Genomic DNA, 19,919 nt, shown 5'->3' with positions numbered 1-19,919 from the left:
TTCATGGTTCACTTGATTTTAAGAACTCGATATGAACCATACCATGACTTGGTTTGCTTCATAACGATCCGTGGTTCAAATTAGTAACAATGAATTTGGTAATATAGGTGTGAACCCACACCACTCTAGTTGGAGTGGGATGTTTATATCACATAAGTTTGGTTGGGGTGGAATCCACTATTATATTTTATTTTCCTAGAGGATTCGTATGCCATTGAATTTCCCTTGTTTATGCATTAGCATCCTCTTTGGGGTAAAAGTGGTAAAATGACTAAAAGAGAAAAGATAGTAAAATTAAAAGGTGAAAGGTGAGAAAGAGGAAAGATAATAAAGTTGAAGTTAATGGAGATGAAAGGTAATAAAGTGGGATGGTATGGATCCTATTCCATTGTAGGAATGGGACCTACCCACTATGTGAAAATGGGTAAATTTGATGTTAAGGTGACGTTTATCCCCCATTTGTCTGGAGTTGAGGTTTATCCCTTCTGCCATTACTCTCTTTATTTTTTTACCCGTTTAACTCCAAATAGGGTGCTCGTGCCCCTTTACCCATTATATATAGAGATACTTGGCTATCAAAAATAATAATATTAAAATATAGGTCCCACTTTGCAATAATTTATGAGGGTCCAAACTATCCAACTTTATTATCTTTCTCTGAGATTTTTTCACTGTGATTTGGCCATCTAAATCAATCTTTCAAGATTCGAGTCATTTTGAGATTTTAAACATTCTTAAGAACATCTCCAACCCTTCTTTATATGACTTGAAAGAAGCAACACTCTCCAACGTCTCTTCATAAGTTAAAAGTCAAAATGACTTTAAAATTTAAACTCTTCAAATTTGAAGATGTAATGTTCACTCTTTAAAATGTTACATCAATACTAGATGACAAATACAAATTGATTGCAATGAGTCCACATATAAGATGTTTGATAGAATCCTTGTAGAATTTTTTATTTTTTATTTTTTTTAAGTGTAAGAAATTTTATAAAACAAAGTAAATTGAGAGAAGAAAATACAAGAGTACTTGAAGGTCTTGTAGTATAATCTTAAAAAAAAAAAATAAAAAGTTAGTGTTTTACCATTCTAGAACATCATAAAACACTAAAACCTTAATCTTAGAATAGAATGCCCTTTCAATTTCTGCCTTCGAAGGCCCTTTCAATTTCTCTCTTTTTGAATTCTTCAGTGGATGTGAATGAAAGCAAATCCCATAGAATAGAATGTTGCTAAGGGTGATTAGACAATAAGAGTTATCTACCATCATCAAGGTCAATGGATTGTTGATTGTTGGACTCTTACTTAACTGCCGAATCATTTTGGGATGTTGTTGGTCTCAAGCAAAGTCTTCTTCCTCTACATACCATCTTAAGAAAATAAGAAGAAAAAGAAAGTGGGTGCAGTGATTAAGAAAAGAAAATGGGGTTATCCTAGATCTCCTCCAAACACTCCATTTTTTATTTCAATTTCAGGTTCCATATATAAAAACTAAATCCAACCCAATAACCATATACTTCTTTCTGTCCAGTCATAAAGCAAACAATTGACTTCTTTCCTCCTTAAAATAGTTATATCTTATTACATTTATTTATTTGTATTAATTAAATATTTTAATTGCCATGTGCATAAGAGCCTTTTATCCATACTACTATAAAGCCAAAATATATCTTTATCATACAACCCTTCACTGGTCTTTAATCTAAATTGAAAGTTAATGAATATCACTCCTTCATTTGCTCTCTCCATTATCCAAAATTTTAAAAACCTTCTTTTCCTATACCTCTCCCAAAGTCAACTAAGTCAAATTTATAAAATTAAAAACACTAATGCCTTTCTTGGTAGTTTTGCAAATTTGTAAAGTTCGCAAAGTAAATGTCTCCTTTTGCAAATTTTTGTGACCTTTTACGGTTTTCTTATCATCATCTTTTCTGTATTTAAGGATTTGCAACTATTTATAGTGCTTGGAGATCAATGGAGGACAGCTGAGGACCCAACGAAAAGTCATAGTGAGTTTTGCTTCATCTAAATATGATATTGAATTTGTTGAACGTATAACCTTAAACAACAAAAAAAAAAAAAAACACTCACTGGAACTGAAATATTTGGATTCTCAAATTTGTTAGTATAGTATACGAAGAGCGAATTCTGTAATTTAAGTTGGGATTTCACTGTGAGACTCACGTTTGGCCTGGTATTCATCAGTCAAGGACAATCTTTGTTGCGGCAATTGGCCATGGCAGGTAGATTCGATATACTCCTAACCTTGCATTCAAAGCAATGTCACTATTTGCTTTTCTCATCGTATATTAATATACGTACTGTGGTTAGTTAAGGCAACTATCATCTATTTCTAACAAAAATGTCAAAATTATGTGCATTGTGAAAATTTGATCATCAAATGGAAATTCTTGGCATAAACAGAACGCAAGTACCCAATCTCTTTGTAGTGGATTCAACCATAGGAAGATGTAGAAATCCAAAGGCCGTGTTTGTTTCCTTTATTACTATATCCAAATCACGATATAAGATACATTATCCATGTATTACGTGTTTGTGTTGCACATAATTAATATTTAATTAATTTAGCGGGTCTCACACATGAATTCTAGAAAAAACACTTCTCTTGCAAACTTAATAATATTTCAAATCTTACTAAGGGTCATTTGGGCCACGTGGCTTTATCACATTGGCAATCCAACTCCACGGCCTTTTAGATTTCATGGAAAAATCATGTTCAAAAGATAAAAAAATTTATGTTTTGAACATCATCAAAGGTGTTGAAAATGGATGGCTATCTAACTCCAAAATTTTAAAATAAAAATTTAACAGTGAAAATTAAGTCTATTTTTTTTTCAAAGTTATTAAAATGTCTTCTTCTACATTTTAATAGCATTGGATCATATTTTTGGATGCCACAATGTGAGCTCACAACCCCTTAGGAAGATCTAAAATCTTTCTAAGTTAATAAAGCTAGTCTTACTCGTAACTCTAATAGGTGAAAAGACAGTTCTCACCATGTCCTGTCTCATGTAACTCATGATCTTAGTGTATTCTATCTCCTTCTTTTTGTTAAGAACACTACAAGTTCCTCCAAATTTCAAGAACCCAATATATAAAAATTCTTCAACAACATATCTCTTACACAACAACGATCAAACATGAACAAATTAAGATATAGATCAATCAAAAATCAAATTTTTTTAAGAATATTAATTATTTTTAAAATTATGAAAAATATTTGTTCTGGCAATTAGTATGATTTGACAAATTATGACAATGAGATATTTATTATTTTTAATTAGCATTTAAGATTTCATTTTGTAATACATATTGAAAAACATGTAGACTAACCCTATGTAAAGATAAATGTCAAACAAACAGTGTGGAAGTTAACTGGCTAAGGGTTTCTACCACAAGATCAAGGAAAAGAAAAGAATTTTTATTGCTGCAAACAGACCCAAAAGGAAACACTTATTTGTGTTAGGGCCCATCGGCCCATCCTGTAATAAGGTCTATAATTGACCTGGGCTTAATCCAACTTACACCAAAAGATATCATGAAGATAATCAAAATAAAACGTTAAATTGATAAGTAAAGGATCATTTCCCAACCAACTTATTAAGGAGTCACACAATTACACAAAGCTGGTTGCCTCATATATTATGATTGATCATACTCTTAATCTTTACTATTATAATGCCACTAAAATTTGGATTCCAAAAAATACCCCAACCTTAACATTTAAACTTAATATAATCAATCATTTTGGTCAGAAGACAGTAACATTGCAATTTCATGTCTCTAAACTCAAAATTATCAAAATATCTTTTTTTTACTATGTTAATCTTCAAAACCACCATTTAATATCTTTTTTAAATTACAAGATACGTGTGTGTTTTCATATACCACTTCAAAACCACCCTCTAATTTATATTTTAAATTACAAATATACCCATCAGATACATGTGCTTTTACACATGCCACCTTCTAATAGTTTATTTAAATGAAAACCACTGTAACAATGACCATGTCCATGATCTAGTAATAGTGAATGAGCCCCTGAAGATTCCAATTTAGGAATGCAAAGATCATTCATGGAGCGCTTAAAGAGCTAGTGGAATTTTGGAAAAAAAAAATCAAGGATATTTTTGGGTGAAGGTTAAATATGAGAGCAGTTAAGTCATTTTTAATTAGTCTATAAAAGAAGACTTTGGTCAAAGGGGGCATATATCAATTTGAAATCAAAGCACATCTCAAGCAAATATTCACCGATACATGGAAATGCTAGATGTTGGGGGACTTTTTTAGGAGAGTTGCTATTGGCACTCCTACTTCTACTTATAACAACCCATATAAAAATGAAGAAAATGACCGACCAGTTGAGAGGAGGAGGGGTTTGTAAAGAGCAACTCCCTTAATATTTCCTCTCCCTTCACAATTCTTAATGGGACTAGATGAACTTGAGAACGAAGGCTTGATTTTCTCCCTGATCAACCATCCCCCCATCGCTTCTAGGTAACTTAATCTCTCTCTTTCTCTCTCATATTTTCAATCTCTAACAAAAAATATCATTGATTTTTCAAAATCAAATCCGTCTTCTTTAATCTCAATCTCTTTTAATTGTTCATTTTCCATTGAAGTTTGAATATGGATTTTGAGGGAAAGAGATCAAATTTGATTTCAAATTAGGATTTTGATTTTTGAAAATGTATTCTTTGTTGATGTGAAACAGAATCTAGATGATGTAAGATTCTTCCGTGAACGAAGAGGAAGAAAAAAAGGCATTCTGTTCGTTGAATATGATGAATTTTCAAATTCAATACACTATTCATTTTAATTATCAAAACGCGCATTTGGCATTTTTATGACGTATGAACTTGTGAGTTTGCTATTTTTAATATTTATGAATTCATAGATATACCAAACAAATTCATTGCTTATAAAAGTGACGAATTCACTTGAAATACATGTTTTGGGAATTAAAATGAATAATGTAAATTTTGACATAAGATGGACACGTGACTTTTACAATATTTTAATCTTTAATTGAGGTGTCATAAGTAATTTAAGAAATTGGGCTGCAATAAGTAAAAGTTGTAGTGCCAATAGCAGTTTTTATTTTATTTTAATTAAAGTTAGACCTAGGAACGGAAGGAGACTCGTGATTGGCGACAGTGGGAAGCGAGTCTGAAAACCCTTGTTCCTCTTTCCTCAAATCGAACACAGAAAAAATAAACAAAACACACAATTAACTCTACTGGTATTTTACTTTTCATGATCAGAGGCCTTGCAGTTGTAGAGTGATTCAACAAACAAACATGAGTGTGGAACCCTTCAATAGGTACCGTTTTTCTTGTTTGATTTCTGTGTTGGACTGCTCTCTGCTCGATCTATCTTCGATTTTACTTACCCAATATTTAAATTTAGCTAGTTAATCAGTTTTTATCGATCAAATTATTAATGATATAGGGTTTTAAATTTTTGTTTCTTGTTTTTGTTTTGGGGGGATGAATATGATTAGGTTGGTGAAGCTGGCGGCAAGGGCCTTTTACGATGACATAACCATGAAAGGTGATAACCAGCCTAAGACCGGGAGAAGTGATAACAGAGGAATGGCTGTGGTCGTTCTCGACGCTCTCACCAGGTTTTTATTTTTTATTTTTATTTTTACTGTAATTCTAATTCTTTTAATTCTATATTCTAGAACAATTATTAATTTTGTTTTTAATTTTTGGCAAATTGGATTGTAGAATAACATATAGTGTAGTTGCATCACTAGAGTAAGATAATATGATTGCGCAGAGATGATTAGCTAGCTTTCCAAATGTTCCAATGTAGATACTTTTTTTTTTTGTGTATATAGCACAACTTCTGTTACTTTGACCGAATTACATATTAATTTTCAAGGAACCATTATTTACGGTCATTGCTTATCAACCCCCTTTTAAAATGTTTTAGGCGTCAATGGGTCAGAGAAGAAGACTTGGCAAAGGATTTAAAGCTGCATGCAAAACAACTTCGGCGCACTTTGCGGTTTTTTGAAGAAGAGAAGCTAATCACAAGGGATCATAGGAAAGAGGTCAGTGTCTTTTGAGTTTCTTGAATGTAACATCAGCATTTTCTACTTCTTTCTTTGAGAGGTGGAAACAAAATATGTAGAACCTCTGATTTTCCACATAAAAAATACATATTTCGATCGTCGTTATTGTTTGTTTGATATTTCAGTGCATATACATGAAATACTCTTGGAATTCTTTAGGAATAGGTCGCAAAAATTACAGGATCTTAACTTGACTAGATAAACTCTTCCATAGGACTGTCCCTAAAAAATTCACCTGTTCCTTTTCTACTATGAACTCTGACAAATCACAAATGGTATCATACATTGGGAATGATCTTCTTCTTGCTAATCAAGTGATCTATGATCCTAACAAGCTTGTTCAACAATGTAACACGGGTGTCACATTAATAAACCTTTGTAGGGATTGGAAACTAAACAAAAAAAAAAAAACCCAGGTGTGAAGAAGGTTAGTCCTCTAAGCTTCAGAAAGAAATAATTCACTAAAAGCTCACCTTGCTGATGTCAAGACCAAGTATGCCCATCTTCTACATGACCCTCTATGGATGTCTTTTCAATTCTAACTGTGAGCCTTGCAAGAATGTTCATCTCCCAAGCGATTCAATGTTGTGGGTGGATGGGGATTTATATGTGGAACACCAAGTGTTCTAGGTGCATTCAGTGATTGCCTCAATCAATTTAATGGAAAAATGACGATAGATAGATAGATGGTGATCCACACATACTTGGCATGGTGCCAAAATGGTGATCGAGTTGTGGTTACACTTGTACATTGTACAGCCCACTGACGGGTAGTCATCTTACATGACCTTATTGACCTGGTGCCAGTTACAAATATTTATATACTAGCAAACTTAATTCATAAAGTGGAAGGTGCCAGCTAGTTGAGTTGGTAAAGTCTATGGGTGATGATACCATAGACCTGGGTTCAATTCCTTTTATCATTGAGTTACCGATCTCATTAAATATAGGCTTACTGAATAAAAAAATCATAAAATAACATAAACTCCAAGAAAACTAATGCCTACTACAAATCTACAATAAAACTAATAGAGGCACTTCTAAACTCCCTAAACTCATTGGAACTTCATTCTAGTTTTTACAACTTTTTGCATCCTTCTGAAACAGTAAATTGTGATGCCCATTAGAAGGTGCCAGCTTTCTAAGTTGGTTCGTGTATGTGATTGTTGATACCTTGACCTGGGTTCTAAGCCGTTTTCACCCACTAATTACTAATCACTAATCACTGACCTACTTGCTTCTCACACACACATAAAAAAAAAAAACCTGTGATGCATGTAAGCCCTCCTATCATGGACCATCCAATCAAGTGCTTGTCATATTATGGTGCTCGATCTCCTTTGATTTAGGATGCTACTTGAATCATTCTGTTTTTTGACAAGTTTAAATTTCATTAAAAAGGAATGAGCAAGGGGTGGTTGAGATGACGAGCCCGATCAATAGGAAAATAAAGGGTCAAGAAAGAAGAAAAGCAGTAGAAAGACAACTAAGGGAAATAACCCCCCACTTCATGGGGCAGCACATAAACAACTGAAACAGACACCCTCAAAGTCCTACTCACATTTTTCTGAAACCTCCTTAATCACCTACCTAATAAGCATTATTGTCAGTTCTAAGACTTCTAATTCTAGAACCTAATCATTAAATATTTTAGTAAAGCTTTGATTGTTAATATTTTAGCTTATCAATTTTTTTATTTTTATTTTTATAATAAAGCTCCAATTTTAGTGAAGATATATACAAAAACCAATGACTGATAAAAAGTTTCTGAGAACATTTTCTATAATCTGCATTCACTATTTAGAGACCTTTCACTGTATTATTTGTCTGTTTTTGTTGTAAATATTTTCGCTATCATTTTGTATGTTCATAGTTTATTATTTATCAGAATGTTGTAGGTTGATTATTATTATTTCACAATTTAATCAAAGAATTTCATGGTTAGAATTTCTCTTAGATATTACTTTTTTAATTATCATATAGTTTGTCTTCTTGTTCTTCATTTGATTTATTTGTTGTATCATTTTGTATAGACAGCAAAAGGTGCAAAGATATTTAGTGCTGCGATAGCTGCCACTGGTGATGGCCAACAAATTGTGAAAGAGGGAGAAGAAAAGTTGAAGCTGCACACCCACTCTTATTGTTGTCTAGATTATGCACAGGTTGCTATTTGTAGATGCATTTACTTTATCTGTTTGAATTTCCGCATCTCTTGTACCCAATACTAAACTATATAAATTTCTTTTTAAGGGAATATTTTAGATGATAAATTTTCTAGCTTTGATTTGGCTTTAGTAATTTTTTTTTCATGGTTAAATTATTTCTTATATGATTCCTGAAGCTTCAGAATGATGATTGCGATTTTTCTTGTTTGATGGTTTATCTATCAAGTGTTTGTTTGTACCAATACAATAATTGAGACTATATGCTTATTTTAATTAAAAAAAAAGGAATTTGAACCATAGCACTTGTTTCTTTGTTGTTCTTACTTGATTAAGAATTTTATGTTTTCTTTAATTCCACTTGCATATTGCAATTGATTTTCCGAATTTAGATTTGTCTCTTTTGAAGATATTCTTTTTCTGAAAATGGCAACATTGGCTTGGTATTCTTGTTGACATTGTGTCGTGGGCTTCAAGTTCTAGTTGTCTAAACCTCCATTCTTTTTGGTAAAAATGTATTGCAGATATACGATGTTGTGAGGTACAGACTGCACCGCATGAAGAAAAAACTGAAAGATGAACTGGAGAATAGGAATACAGTTCAAGAGTATATATGCCCCAAGTGTGAGAGAAGGTTTTATTCACTGATGGCGTTTTTCTTGATTTCCATATATATATATATATGGGGGTGGATCAAGGGACATATGTAAAAACATATGTAAAAACAATGGTTTTTCAAAACATGGGTTAGAGGTTTTGGATTGAGCTGATTTTTTGCGAGGATGGTCACTATGATGAGAAGATCATCCTCACAAAAAATCAGCTCAATCTGAAACTTCTAAATCCATCAAAAGTGATTTACAAATTATTGACAAAAATTGGCAAAAAATCGACGGTCCACTTTCTAAATCACTTTTAATGGGGTTAGAAGTTTCAGATTGGATTTTTTTTTTCTGATGATCTTCCCATCATAGAGATCATGCTCACAAAAAATCAGCTCAATCCGAAACTTCTAACCCATATTTTGAAAATTTATTAATGTTACATTGTTTTTACATATGTTTTTTCATATGTCCCTTGATCCTGACCCTATATATATATATATATTTTCTTTGTTCGAACTGACATACTTTTCCTTATCCTATAGTATTGTGATATATTCATATGTTCAGATATACAGCTTTGGATGCACTGAGATTGATTTCACCACATGATGAATATTTTCACTGTGAAAATTGTGACACTATACTTGTTGCTGAGAGTGAAAAGTTAGCTGCTGGAGAAATCGGAGATGGAGATGAGAATGCAAGGAGGAGGAGGCGTGAAAAGTTAAAAGATATGCTTCAAAATATGGAGGTTTGTCACTAATAGCTATTGTTTGTTCACCGTGCAGTTAGTATTCATGTGTATTGAATCCTTTGATATATTTAGTGCATGAACATGTGGATCTTCTAATCTAAGTTACTTGGTGTTATGGTGACTATCTTAATTGCTCAGAACAATCCTCTTTTTTCCCCCTCTTCTCGCACATGTTATATTTTTTTGTGTTTCTGGCTTCTATCATAAAATGCTGTTTCTCAAGCACGTCATATGACTTGTTAGGCACCTTTACATAATGGAAAAAGAAACCATTTAATTTTTTTATAGAAAACCTAAAGCAGACTGGATCCTCTTTTTTTTTTTTTTTTTTGCCAAGCACGATCAGTGGTCTTTGTATATAGTAGGTGAAGGTGGGTTTTGAACACAGGTTGTGGCACCTGCAAAGAAGACTTGATCTAATCTAATAATGATGGAATCCATCAAGGGAAAATATAAAGCAAATAAGTAACAATGCCTTACCTCAACGGTTTGGGGTTTGCAGCAGGAATCCTTTTTCATATTTAGTGCTGTCTAAAGCCTTATCTTAGTTGAGCTTGTGCCACCACACATTTCTTTTCCATATTAGGTAGAAGATGGTTCATTACGCTGAATACATGAACCCATATATCAGCTTTCAATCCAAGTTTTACCTCCTATGAAAAGAGAAGTTAGAATGATGAAGACAATATGGAAAATCCTACATGTTTTTGTCTATTTCTTGATGAGAGGTTCAGTTGGAATCCATCTGGTTCGGGAACTTTGGACATTTACTGGGTCCAGAGCTTCCTTGTTGAAGTGCTGATAGTTGTTCTGTGTAGGGACGAAATTCACTATCAAAGTAGAAACAAATCCCATTTGAATTATTTATCAGTTCAGCATTTATTGGTTGAACTTTACAAATCAGCATTCATGGGTTATTTGATTTCGAATCTTACTTTGAAGTGCTTCTTCAAATTTTCATATATTATTTTCTGGAAACTTCTACCACAAAGTCCCATTCTGCTTTTGTTCCCTTTCTCACTCTGGAATCTTGCTCCCCTCCCAAACTAATTCAATTAAAAAAGGCCTTTCAACATTCCATTCCCCACCCCTCACCTGCACCTGAGTCCCCTTCCCACACCTGCTCCTGCTTCACGCAACTGGATTTCAGACCAATTGAATACAATTATAGTTCAATTCTTGAAAACTTGGTTCGAAATTGTAATTAGTTATTTCTTCTACCAAAAATTTTCACGAGAATCACACATTGGAGTTGTCCTTTCCATATAAACTTGTGAAGTTTCAAAAACTATTGGAGTTCTTGAAAACATTTTGATTTTTATCCATAACTAGACTAGCTCTTCAAAATCACTGCTTTTGTAAGAAAATTGTAGTTACATTGCTAATGACTATATTCTTGGGCATGCATCTTTCATTCCGTTCTCTTTTACTGAAGTGGATATGTTATTGATAGAAGCATCCATTCATACACATGCTAGTCCTCAACTTGATGTTGTTTGAGAGTTTTTCTATTCATTGTACCTTTCCATGGCCTTTTCTTCCTAAGGTGCTAATTGGACATAAATGCAGGTACAACTGAAGCCATTGATGGAACAACTTACCAGAGTAAAGGATTTGCCTGCTCCTGAATTTGGAAGTCTCCAAGCATGGGAAGCTCGAGCAAATGCTGCTGGCCGTGCAGTGCATGGTGATTCTAGTGCCAATGATCCCTCAAAGTCTTCTCAGGGGCATGGTTATGGTGGAACACCAATGCCATTTTTGGGCGAGACAAGGGTATCTACCATTAATTTTTAGCAACCTCAGTTTTATGCTGAGTAGTTTCTTATTTCACTGCATATATTGTTTTATTATTGATACTGATATGCTAAGCATCTGCAAGTGTCTGGGCATCCTAGATTTAACACCACTTTCACACACACCAAAAAAAAAAGGTGCACTTCAGTGTCATTAAAGACTTGCATAAACAGGTCCCTGATGCTTAAGACATCCCTAGGCAAGCACTAATCTTCAGACGACAACTCAGCATACCTAGGTGTTGAATCTATAAGATTAAAATGTTTGCCTAGGTGTTGAGTTCAATTTTATTTACTGTGTTCAGCCCACAAATATCTCTTACATGCCTTAGTATAGTTTATTTTAATTGGTACCAAGTATAAATAGCTCCAATAGGTTATTTGCTATCAATTGCCCGCATATATTCTCTTACTCTCTCTTAAATTTTGGGAAGGGATTGTTTCTGTCTGCATTTAGCTTTGCTTTTTTCAATTTGTTTACTTTGGTTTCCAGGGCTTTGTGTTTTATTTCTTTTTTCTTTAATCTATTTTGCATATTATTCTTTTATATAATTTTATGATATAAATAATTTTTTTATTAGGCTTTGTCTCCTAAAGTACTCCTATTGCCTAGGCGTTGCATAATGCTTTTGAGTAAATTGGTGCACTCTTATATATATATATACTATAATATGCCTTGTTGATAGCATATTGTATACAAATAGGAAATTATGAGTTTTGTAACTAATGTTGATAGCTTAGTGATATAGGTTAATGTTATACAATGCAAGGTTTAAAATCTTGCAAAGCAACTTTGGGGTCATGGGTCCAAAATAATTTAATTCATCTTATATGCATTTCCCCACATCTCAACAATATGTGAAGAGTTTCAGAAATTTTCTAGCGCTTACACAATCTTCTCGGAGCTTCTTCCATAATACATCATAGTAGCACTTCAAGGTCCCAAGCAAACAGTTATTTAATTCATACCTACTGAATTTTGTTGTGGACCTTTGTGGCACTCCAGTTATTTATGAGGCTTGCAGTTGTAATCTTGTTTTTCTAGCCTTTCAGATTGGATCAACACCGCCATTTCTATTTCTTTTTTTTTTTTTTTTGGGCGGGGGAGAGGGATGGCTGGACCATTTATTATCTATGGTACTCCCTTGATTCATGGATTAAATTATTCCTGGGTGAGAGGATGATGGAATTACTCATAGACATTATTGTATCTTCTCTCCTTTTTACTTTTTAAAAGGATGTTGATGTTAAGGGTATATGCAGCATGTACAAGCAAAGAAATGTTCTTTAGTATTTTTTTTATATTAAATTGTGTATAATGATGCATCCACAATAGAAGTACCTGGAAGATGTGATTTGAAACTCATAAAGTTTAATTCTTGGCGTTGAGTTGTATTGTTTACTAATAGTTGACCGACTCTTGGCAGGTTGAAGTTGCATTGTCGGGTGAAGTAAAGGAAGAGGATGCCAAACCTGATGCTGGAGCTATGGCTATGAAAGTTTTGCCTCCTTGGATGATCAAGCAAGGCATGCATCTTACAAAGGAACAGCGTGGAGAGGCTAAGCAAGAGTTGAAGATGGACAACAGTTCAGCACCTGCAAATTTATCTGATGACAAGAAGTCAAAAGTTCATGAGGATGAAAAGAGTATACAGGCTAGTGCAAAAGAGATGATCATTGAAGTTTCGTTCTCTATTTTGATTTTTTTGTTTGTTTGTTTATGAATAAAATCTCAGTTTGTTGGTTGTTACTGATCTTTTTGTAGGATGAATATGTTAAAGCTTATTATGCTGCTTTACTCAAAAGGCAACAAGAACAAGAAGAAGTTGCCAAGTGGAAGCAACAAGAAGTTGCAAGCACAAATAATGCTTCAAATGGTGTCTCTGGGGCACCTTCTGATCGTCAAATTGGCATGAAATCAAAACGTGATGATGATGATGATGACATTGAATGGGAAGATGCTCCAACTACAGGTACACATTGAAGAGATGCAATCCCTGTCCTCAGATTATTTGTTCTTTTGCCTTGATAATTTGATTTCAAGGATAAGTTTGCTAGCATTAGCTTCATGCACTACTTAAATCCAATATTCTGCCCTTTGAGAAAATACAGTAGAAATTGGTGACTCTTGCTTCTGCTAGTTAGAACTAATTGTGATGGCCCACAACCAATATTATAGGACATAACTTAGGACTCATTGGATTGCCAGGGGAGCTTGTTTCTATTGAACCAATTCCTTCTAAAACTGTCAGAATAATGTTATCTGTGTTCCTTCTAATTGTTGATTTCTGAGAGCTGATCCAGTTCATCTTTTTTCTCATTCAGATTAAATTATATCCGGGTTAATTTTCTTCAGTTAAAATATTTCATAGAAAAAATCGTTTGTTGTCCTTGCCTCGGATGATTAAATTATCCATTAAAAAAAAAAAAAAAAAATCCTAAATATTTATTTGTTTTACCTGTAAAAACTGACTTGATGCTAGTTTGTGTGCGAATAATTATAAATATCATGATCATCTATCCCTTATTCCAAGTATTGGGTTCGCAATATAGATCCACTCCCTGTTTCAATTTTAATTTGAGCCGTATCTTTTTTTCTGTTGGATCAGTAAACTGGGTTTTGATCCATATCTCCAGTCAAGACATGTGTCTTTATATCTTTTCTTACTACCTTCATCCACATCATTTGCGACCTTCCTTTTGCCCTTATGTAATCTTCGATATGCACCTAAATGCTCCTCACCGGTGTCGTTACCATTCTTTGTATATGTCAAAACCGAGGTTTGTTTACCTAAATTCAACTCAAATATGAGGAACACCTAAGTTAGATTTGATCAAAACATAGTACTTTTGTGAAGTTTCAAATAAGCTTACATTGTAGAGTGTTTTGGTGAGATTCTGAAGCAAAATATGCTATATTCAAAATCCAAGTTCTAGTTCATGTGGACTAAATGTAGTTGAGTCTCACGCTTCAATCAATTATTTTGGTTTGAAAACTGAATCCACGTTACCCAACTGTTTCCTTTTCTTTTTAAATACAAGAGGATAACATCCATGGTTTAAAATATCGTATTGATTGAATGTTTTGGTTAACGGAAAAACTGATACGGTATCAGCTGATACATTCAATACAAACTGATACATCCAACGTTTTGGGGTCAATGTTTCGTATCGGTCTTGGCCGATACCGATACATTCTGATATTTTAAACCATGATAACATCAACATTCAACAGAAGTCCTGGACCACTTTCAACTCCATATTATTTTAGTAGCGAAATAGTTCTAAAGGAAAAAAAAATCATCTATCTATCTTTCGTTCTTTTATTTATTTATTACTTCTATTTCTGAGTTTTTTTTTTTTTTTTTTTTTTGTGGCTAAATTTTATTATTATTATTATTATTTTTTTTATTTTTTTATTTTTTATTTTTTTTTTATTTTTTTGTTTTTTTGGTTTTTTTTTTAATTATTATTATTATTTTGATAAGTATAAGATTTTATAAATACCAAAAGGAGATAAATGAAACAATGAAGGTTGAGGAAAGCCCCCAAGCAAAAAAGCAATACAACAAAAACAAAAGAAAAGACTACTAGTTACACAAACTATCCCATCTAAAAACAAAGTCTTTGAAAGAGATCCCAGCAAAATCCTTGCTTAACTTAGCCCAAAAAAACAGCAGCCCTAAAATCTCTATGTACACCGTATGCGATTTGCTCTCCTTGCCTTGGAATACCCTGTTGTTTCTCTCTTTCCAAAGACCCCAAACAATGGCCGTTGGAAGAATAGCCCAAAGATGTCTTTTTCTATTAGAAAAGATGTTGTAAGCCCACCCTTGAAGCATCAAGGGAAAATTGTTGGGGAAAACCCAAAACATATGAAACAATGAAAGAAATGACCTCCAAATAGTATTATAAAAATAGCAATGAAGAAGTGCGTGGTCCACAAATTTGCTATCATTCATATAGAGGGGACAAAAATTTGGAGTGATCCACCCACGAGATATTAGATTGTTCAAAGTAGGAATCCTTGCTAGGGAGGCAAAACAAACGAAGAAGGATACCTTAGAGGGAATAAGAGATGCCCGGATAAGAGAAATAGGAAAAATAGTCTCCAAACTAGGACTCAAGGCTTTGTAAAAAAAATGCACCATGAATCTCCTGTCCTTAGTCTTGACCCATTCCCATCTATCTTGGTCGTTCTCTCTGATTTGAACTTCATTTAAGATATTTAGAAGAGATGTTACCTCAGTTATCTCCCAATCATTAAAATTTCTCCTAAACTCCAAATCCCAAGAACAAGTGTTCTCGTTACGGATTGAACAATGCTTTATCAAGCAGTTTCTATACAAAGAGCAAGTGTACAAAGATGGGTATTGAATTGATAGTGTTGAAGTCCCACACCACCTATCTTCTCAAAACCTCACTCTATCCCCTAAGTCCACTCTAAAACTGATCTCTCTCAAAATCGCGAACTACCTTGAGGACCCCCTTCCACACACTGCATTTGAAAGTCCTTTTGGCTTCCCCGCTATACCACCCGAGCCTACTTTCCCCGTACTTACCACAAATCACCTTCCTCCACAAGCTAACCCTTTCTTCTTCAAACCTCCATGACCACTTGCCTAGAAGGGTTCTATTAATTAACCTCAATCCTTTAATCCCCAAACCGCCATTCCTCTTTGGGGTGCAAATCAACTTCCACTTAACCAAATGGTATTTCCTACCTCTATGCTTATTAATAGGAGATAAACTAAGAGGAAATCAATTGAGCATGTGTGGCAAAGGCCAATTTCAGATCCAGCTAGAAGAAATGTGCAAGCTGAAGGTTCTGAAAAACACCGAGGACACAAAAGAATGTAGATTGGGTAGTGTTACTGTGTTAGTGCATATGGCTGTAGACAAAATTGATTAGAGGAACAAGATTCACTCAGCTGACAGCTAATTTTGGGATATAAGGGATGATGAGCTTGGTGATGGAAAAAACTCTTTAGAGTTTCAACTAATCATATATGGCAAAGAACATTATTTTTTAATGTCAATTGGTCACTGAGAGGACAAAAATACCTTGTTATAGCATATTGCCAATACATAGATATGTTCTAAGAGTGTTTTCTTTAGCGAAAAGGCCCATTTTTGTACTAGCTGTCCTAAGTGTATGGCTATATAGTATATTCAATCTGTCAACAATATAATATTGTTGTTTGGATAAGCAAGGTCACCTTCCATCCTTCTAGTCTAAGACACTAGCCAAATCTTTTAATAGGTGTTAGGGTCTTCAAACGAAACTTCCAAATATAAATAATCAATGCCATAAAGATTACAATTACACAGTCCTTAGAAAATGTCCATGCTATTTACTCTCAGTGGGTGTTTATTCTCAATAATGTCCATGGTATTTCATTTCCAAGTTTGAACATGGGTGGCATGAAATTTTAGATGATTCCTGCTTGAATTACTAAGCAAAACTGACTAGGTCGCTCCAGTATTCGAAGTAGAAATAAATTCAATGATTACTCCTCTAGCAGCACGAGCCAACGTTATAGGTGGAGCTCTTAGAGATGATAAAAGCATTAGTCTCAAATGTGTTCTTGGGTATGATTGCTATCAAATACTCTTATCAAATCAAATAACTGTTGCTTTCCTTGGAAGATTTACCAACTATTCCTATATATTTGCCACTTCATTTTTGTATGAAATCTCTTACTAAAATAAAATACATTTTAAGGTGTTGCATATGTCTATTACTTGGTTATGGGATTCGATCCAATATATCAGAAATTTTCTACTTGCATTTTTAAGTTTGATGAGAAACCATTAAATCGGAAGGGAGATATTGGATTTTCACTTTGTTGCGATGGGATAGGATTTTTCTGTGTTTTTCAGATGCTTAATAACTTGTTGCTTGCCAGAGATATACTTGGTTTAATAGCTTAAGTGGCTAACTGCTTTTCTAATTACATTGCGCAGGGAATACGAGTGGAACTCACAAACTGACTGATTTAAATGTTCCAGCCAATCCATTTGACGAGGATGAAGAGGAAGAAATAGACTGGGAGGAAGGTTGAGATAGATGGTATTTCTGGAGCACGTAGAAACAATAACTTGTAATATGTTGTGTGGCAGAAATGTGCTACTCTTATTCGGTGGGGCTAGGATGCTTGCTTTGAAGGGAGTCCGCACTGCACTAGTGAGTGGGATATGTTCTTTGGAGGGTTCACTGAATGTGTGATATAGGTGGGTCGGTTCGGAGAATAGGTACAAACATCTCAATTTTAAGATCTTGCACACCAGGGTTAAGTTGTCCAATTGACCGGAGTTGTTTCTCACAAACATATTTACTTGGAAGAAGGGAGAATGTGGAAGAAAAAAAATGGTAATTCTCACCCCAATTTTATTTTACAAATGGGGTATTATAATAAAAGTTGGTGGGACAATTTAAATCATCTAAGCTCAAATGTTTCAAAAGGCATACCCCTCCTCCCCCCAGGCCCCAGTATTCCAGTTTCTGAATAGGTATCTGCACAATAGGAAAACCTAGTTAAAAAACAGGAAACAAGGGAACCCACTTGAATCCTGATCAGTCTCATTTAAGACGACCGAGTGCATGCAAACGTGGATTTTTTTTGAGTTGTGATATTCTGCTTGAAAATTTTCACTTGGTCTCACTTGGTCTACATAAGGAAAAAGATCTATGGTTCTATGCACTTGCCACGTCGAATGAGTGAAATTTTTTGAGCAAAAGTCTACTTTATGAATCAGGTTATCATGACTTAGTAAGATTTCAAATCTTATCAAGGGTCATTGGGCACACATGGATTAACAAATTGGGCAATCCAACATGACTGCGCATGATAATAATAAAACAAATCTTATTTGAGCTTTGATGGGATGTGTTGAAAGTGGATGGTTATTGAACTTCCAAATTTAAATTTAAAATTTAATGATTAAAATTGATTTTTTTTTTTCTTCGAATTCTCTTATCCAAAGTTTTTAGAATTTTGTTCTTTATGACTCATGGTATCAGATCATGTTTTTAAATGCTACAAATTGACACTGTAAGGATTCACTCCAAGGTATGTTAAGTTTTTTTTGATAAGTAATAAATTTATAAATAAAGAAAAGAGAAGAGGAGGCTGGAGTAGCCCCCAAACAACAAAACAACGACATCAACAAAGATACCAACACAAAAGAAACTCGACCTGCGGATAACTATGAGTTACAAATGATTCCCCAATTAAATAAAAATCTTGAAAGCACACTCCCTCAAATTCCTTACTCATCTTCGACCAAAGGAAAGAAGACCCAAAATTTCTTCGATCACTTGTTGAGTTGAGCTCTCCTTGTTGTGGAATATCCTGTTGTTGCGTTCTCTCCAAAGACCCCAAGCGATGGCTGAAGGGAGGATAGCCCAGAGATACTTCTTTCTCGAGAGAAGAATATTGAAGCTCCAACCCTTTAAGAGGTCAAAAAACGATAAAGGAACAACCCATTCTACCTGGAACCGAGATAAGAAGAACATCCAAATAACACGAGAAAAAGAACAGTGGAATAAGATGTGATGACAGACTCCCCATCCTGTGAGCACAGATTGCAATAATTTGGATAACCCACCCCCGACGAATCAATATCCAAAGTAAGGATTCTACCCAAAGATGCAAGCCATATAAAGAAGGATACCTTAGAAGGAATGAGAGCGGACCAAATAATAGAAGGAGAAAGATATCTCACCCACAGGAAGTAAGCAATTATAGAAGGACTTGACAGAAAACTTCTTATCTTTAGCCTTGACCCATTCCCTTCTATCTTGTTCGTTCACTCTGAATTGGATTTGATTAAGGAGATCTAGAAGAGATGTAACCTCCATTAATTCCCAGTCATTGAAATCCTCCTAAAATCCAGATCCCAAGAATCTGTGCTTCCATCCCGAATCAGACACTGTCTTACCGAATTATTTCTTTTTCAAAGAGCAAGCGTACAGGGATGGAAATTGGGTAGACAGAGATGAAGTTCCACACCAGATTCCTCCCAAAATCTAACTTTATCCCCCAACCCAAACTTTGAATCTAATCTCCCTATCAAATTTTCAACACCATTCAGAATACCTCTCCACACGCTACACCCATAAGTGCCTCTATGCTCCCCACTTCCCCACCCAAATCTCTTTTCTCTCCGTATTTAGCCTGAATCACTCTCCTCCACAAGTTTTCTCTTTCTTCCCCGAATCTCCAAAGCCACTTACCCAGAAGAGCTTTATTAGTTAGCCTTAGCCCTCTAATCCCCAATCCTCCAAGGTATGTTAATTTCTCCAAGGTATGTTAATTTTAAGCAACAAATGAATCAAATCCATTTGAATTTTGTGACGTGATCACCATTTCAAGGTTGGCTGTGTAACAAACTTGATAAAGTAGAATTTGGGGGGTAATAAACTTCATGTCATAATCCCAAGGGAGGTTTTCTTTAATAAAAGTAAAATAGTATGGTCTGCCGGTTAAAATTCTCTTT

General features: G+C 34.3%; 1 protein-coding gene across 1 annotated transcript; it reads left to right on the top strand.

Moving 5' to 3' along the window:
- Positions 1-5,155: 5,155 nt before the first annotated feature.
- Positions 5,156-17,865, top strand: LOC147399309 (Transcription factor TFIIE, alpha subunit). The gene is made up of 10 exons (XM_086448822.1): positions 5,156-5,344; positions 5,525-5,647; positions 5,962-6,082; positions 8,137-8,265; positions 8,790-8,899; positions 9,438-9,621; positions 11,194-11,397; positions 12,845-13,072; positions 13,183-13,390; positions 17,385-17,865. Exons 1-10 carry the CDS (start codon positions 5,322-5,324, stop codon positions 17,480-17,482), a joined length of 1,428 nt encoding a protein of 475 aa, XP_086304948.1. The 5' UTR covers positions 5,156-5,321; the 3' UTR covers positions 17,483-17,865.
- The last annotated feature ends 2,054 nt before the right edge of the window (positions 17,866-19,919 follow it).

Source organism: Akebia trifoliata, chromosome 7, assembly GCF_017979445.1.
Source record: "Akebia trifoliata isolate Shusen 1 chromosome 7, ASM1797944v1, whole genome shotgun sequence".
Taxonomy (NCBI): domain Eukaryota; kingdom Viridiplantae; phylum Streptophyta; class Magnoliopsida; order Ranunculales; family Lardizabalaceae; genus Akebia; species Akebia trifoliata.
Note: the sequence above shows the minus strand (reverse complement) of the source record. Positions and strands in the feature narration are given on the sequence as shown.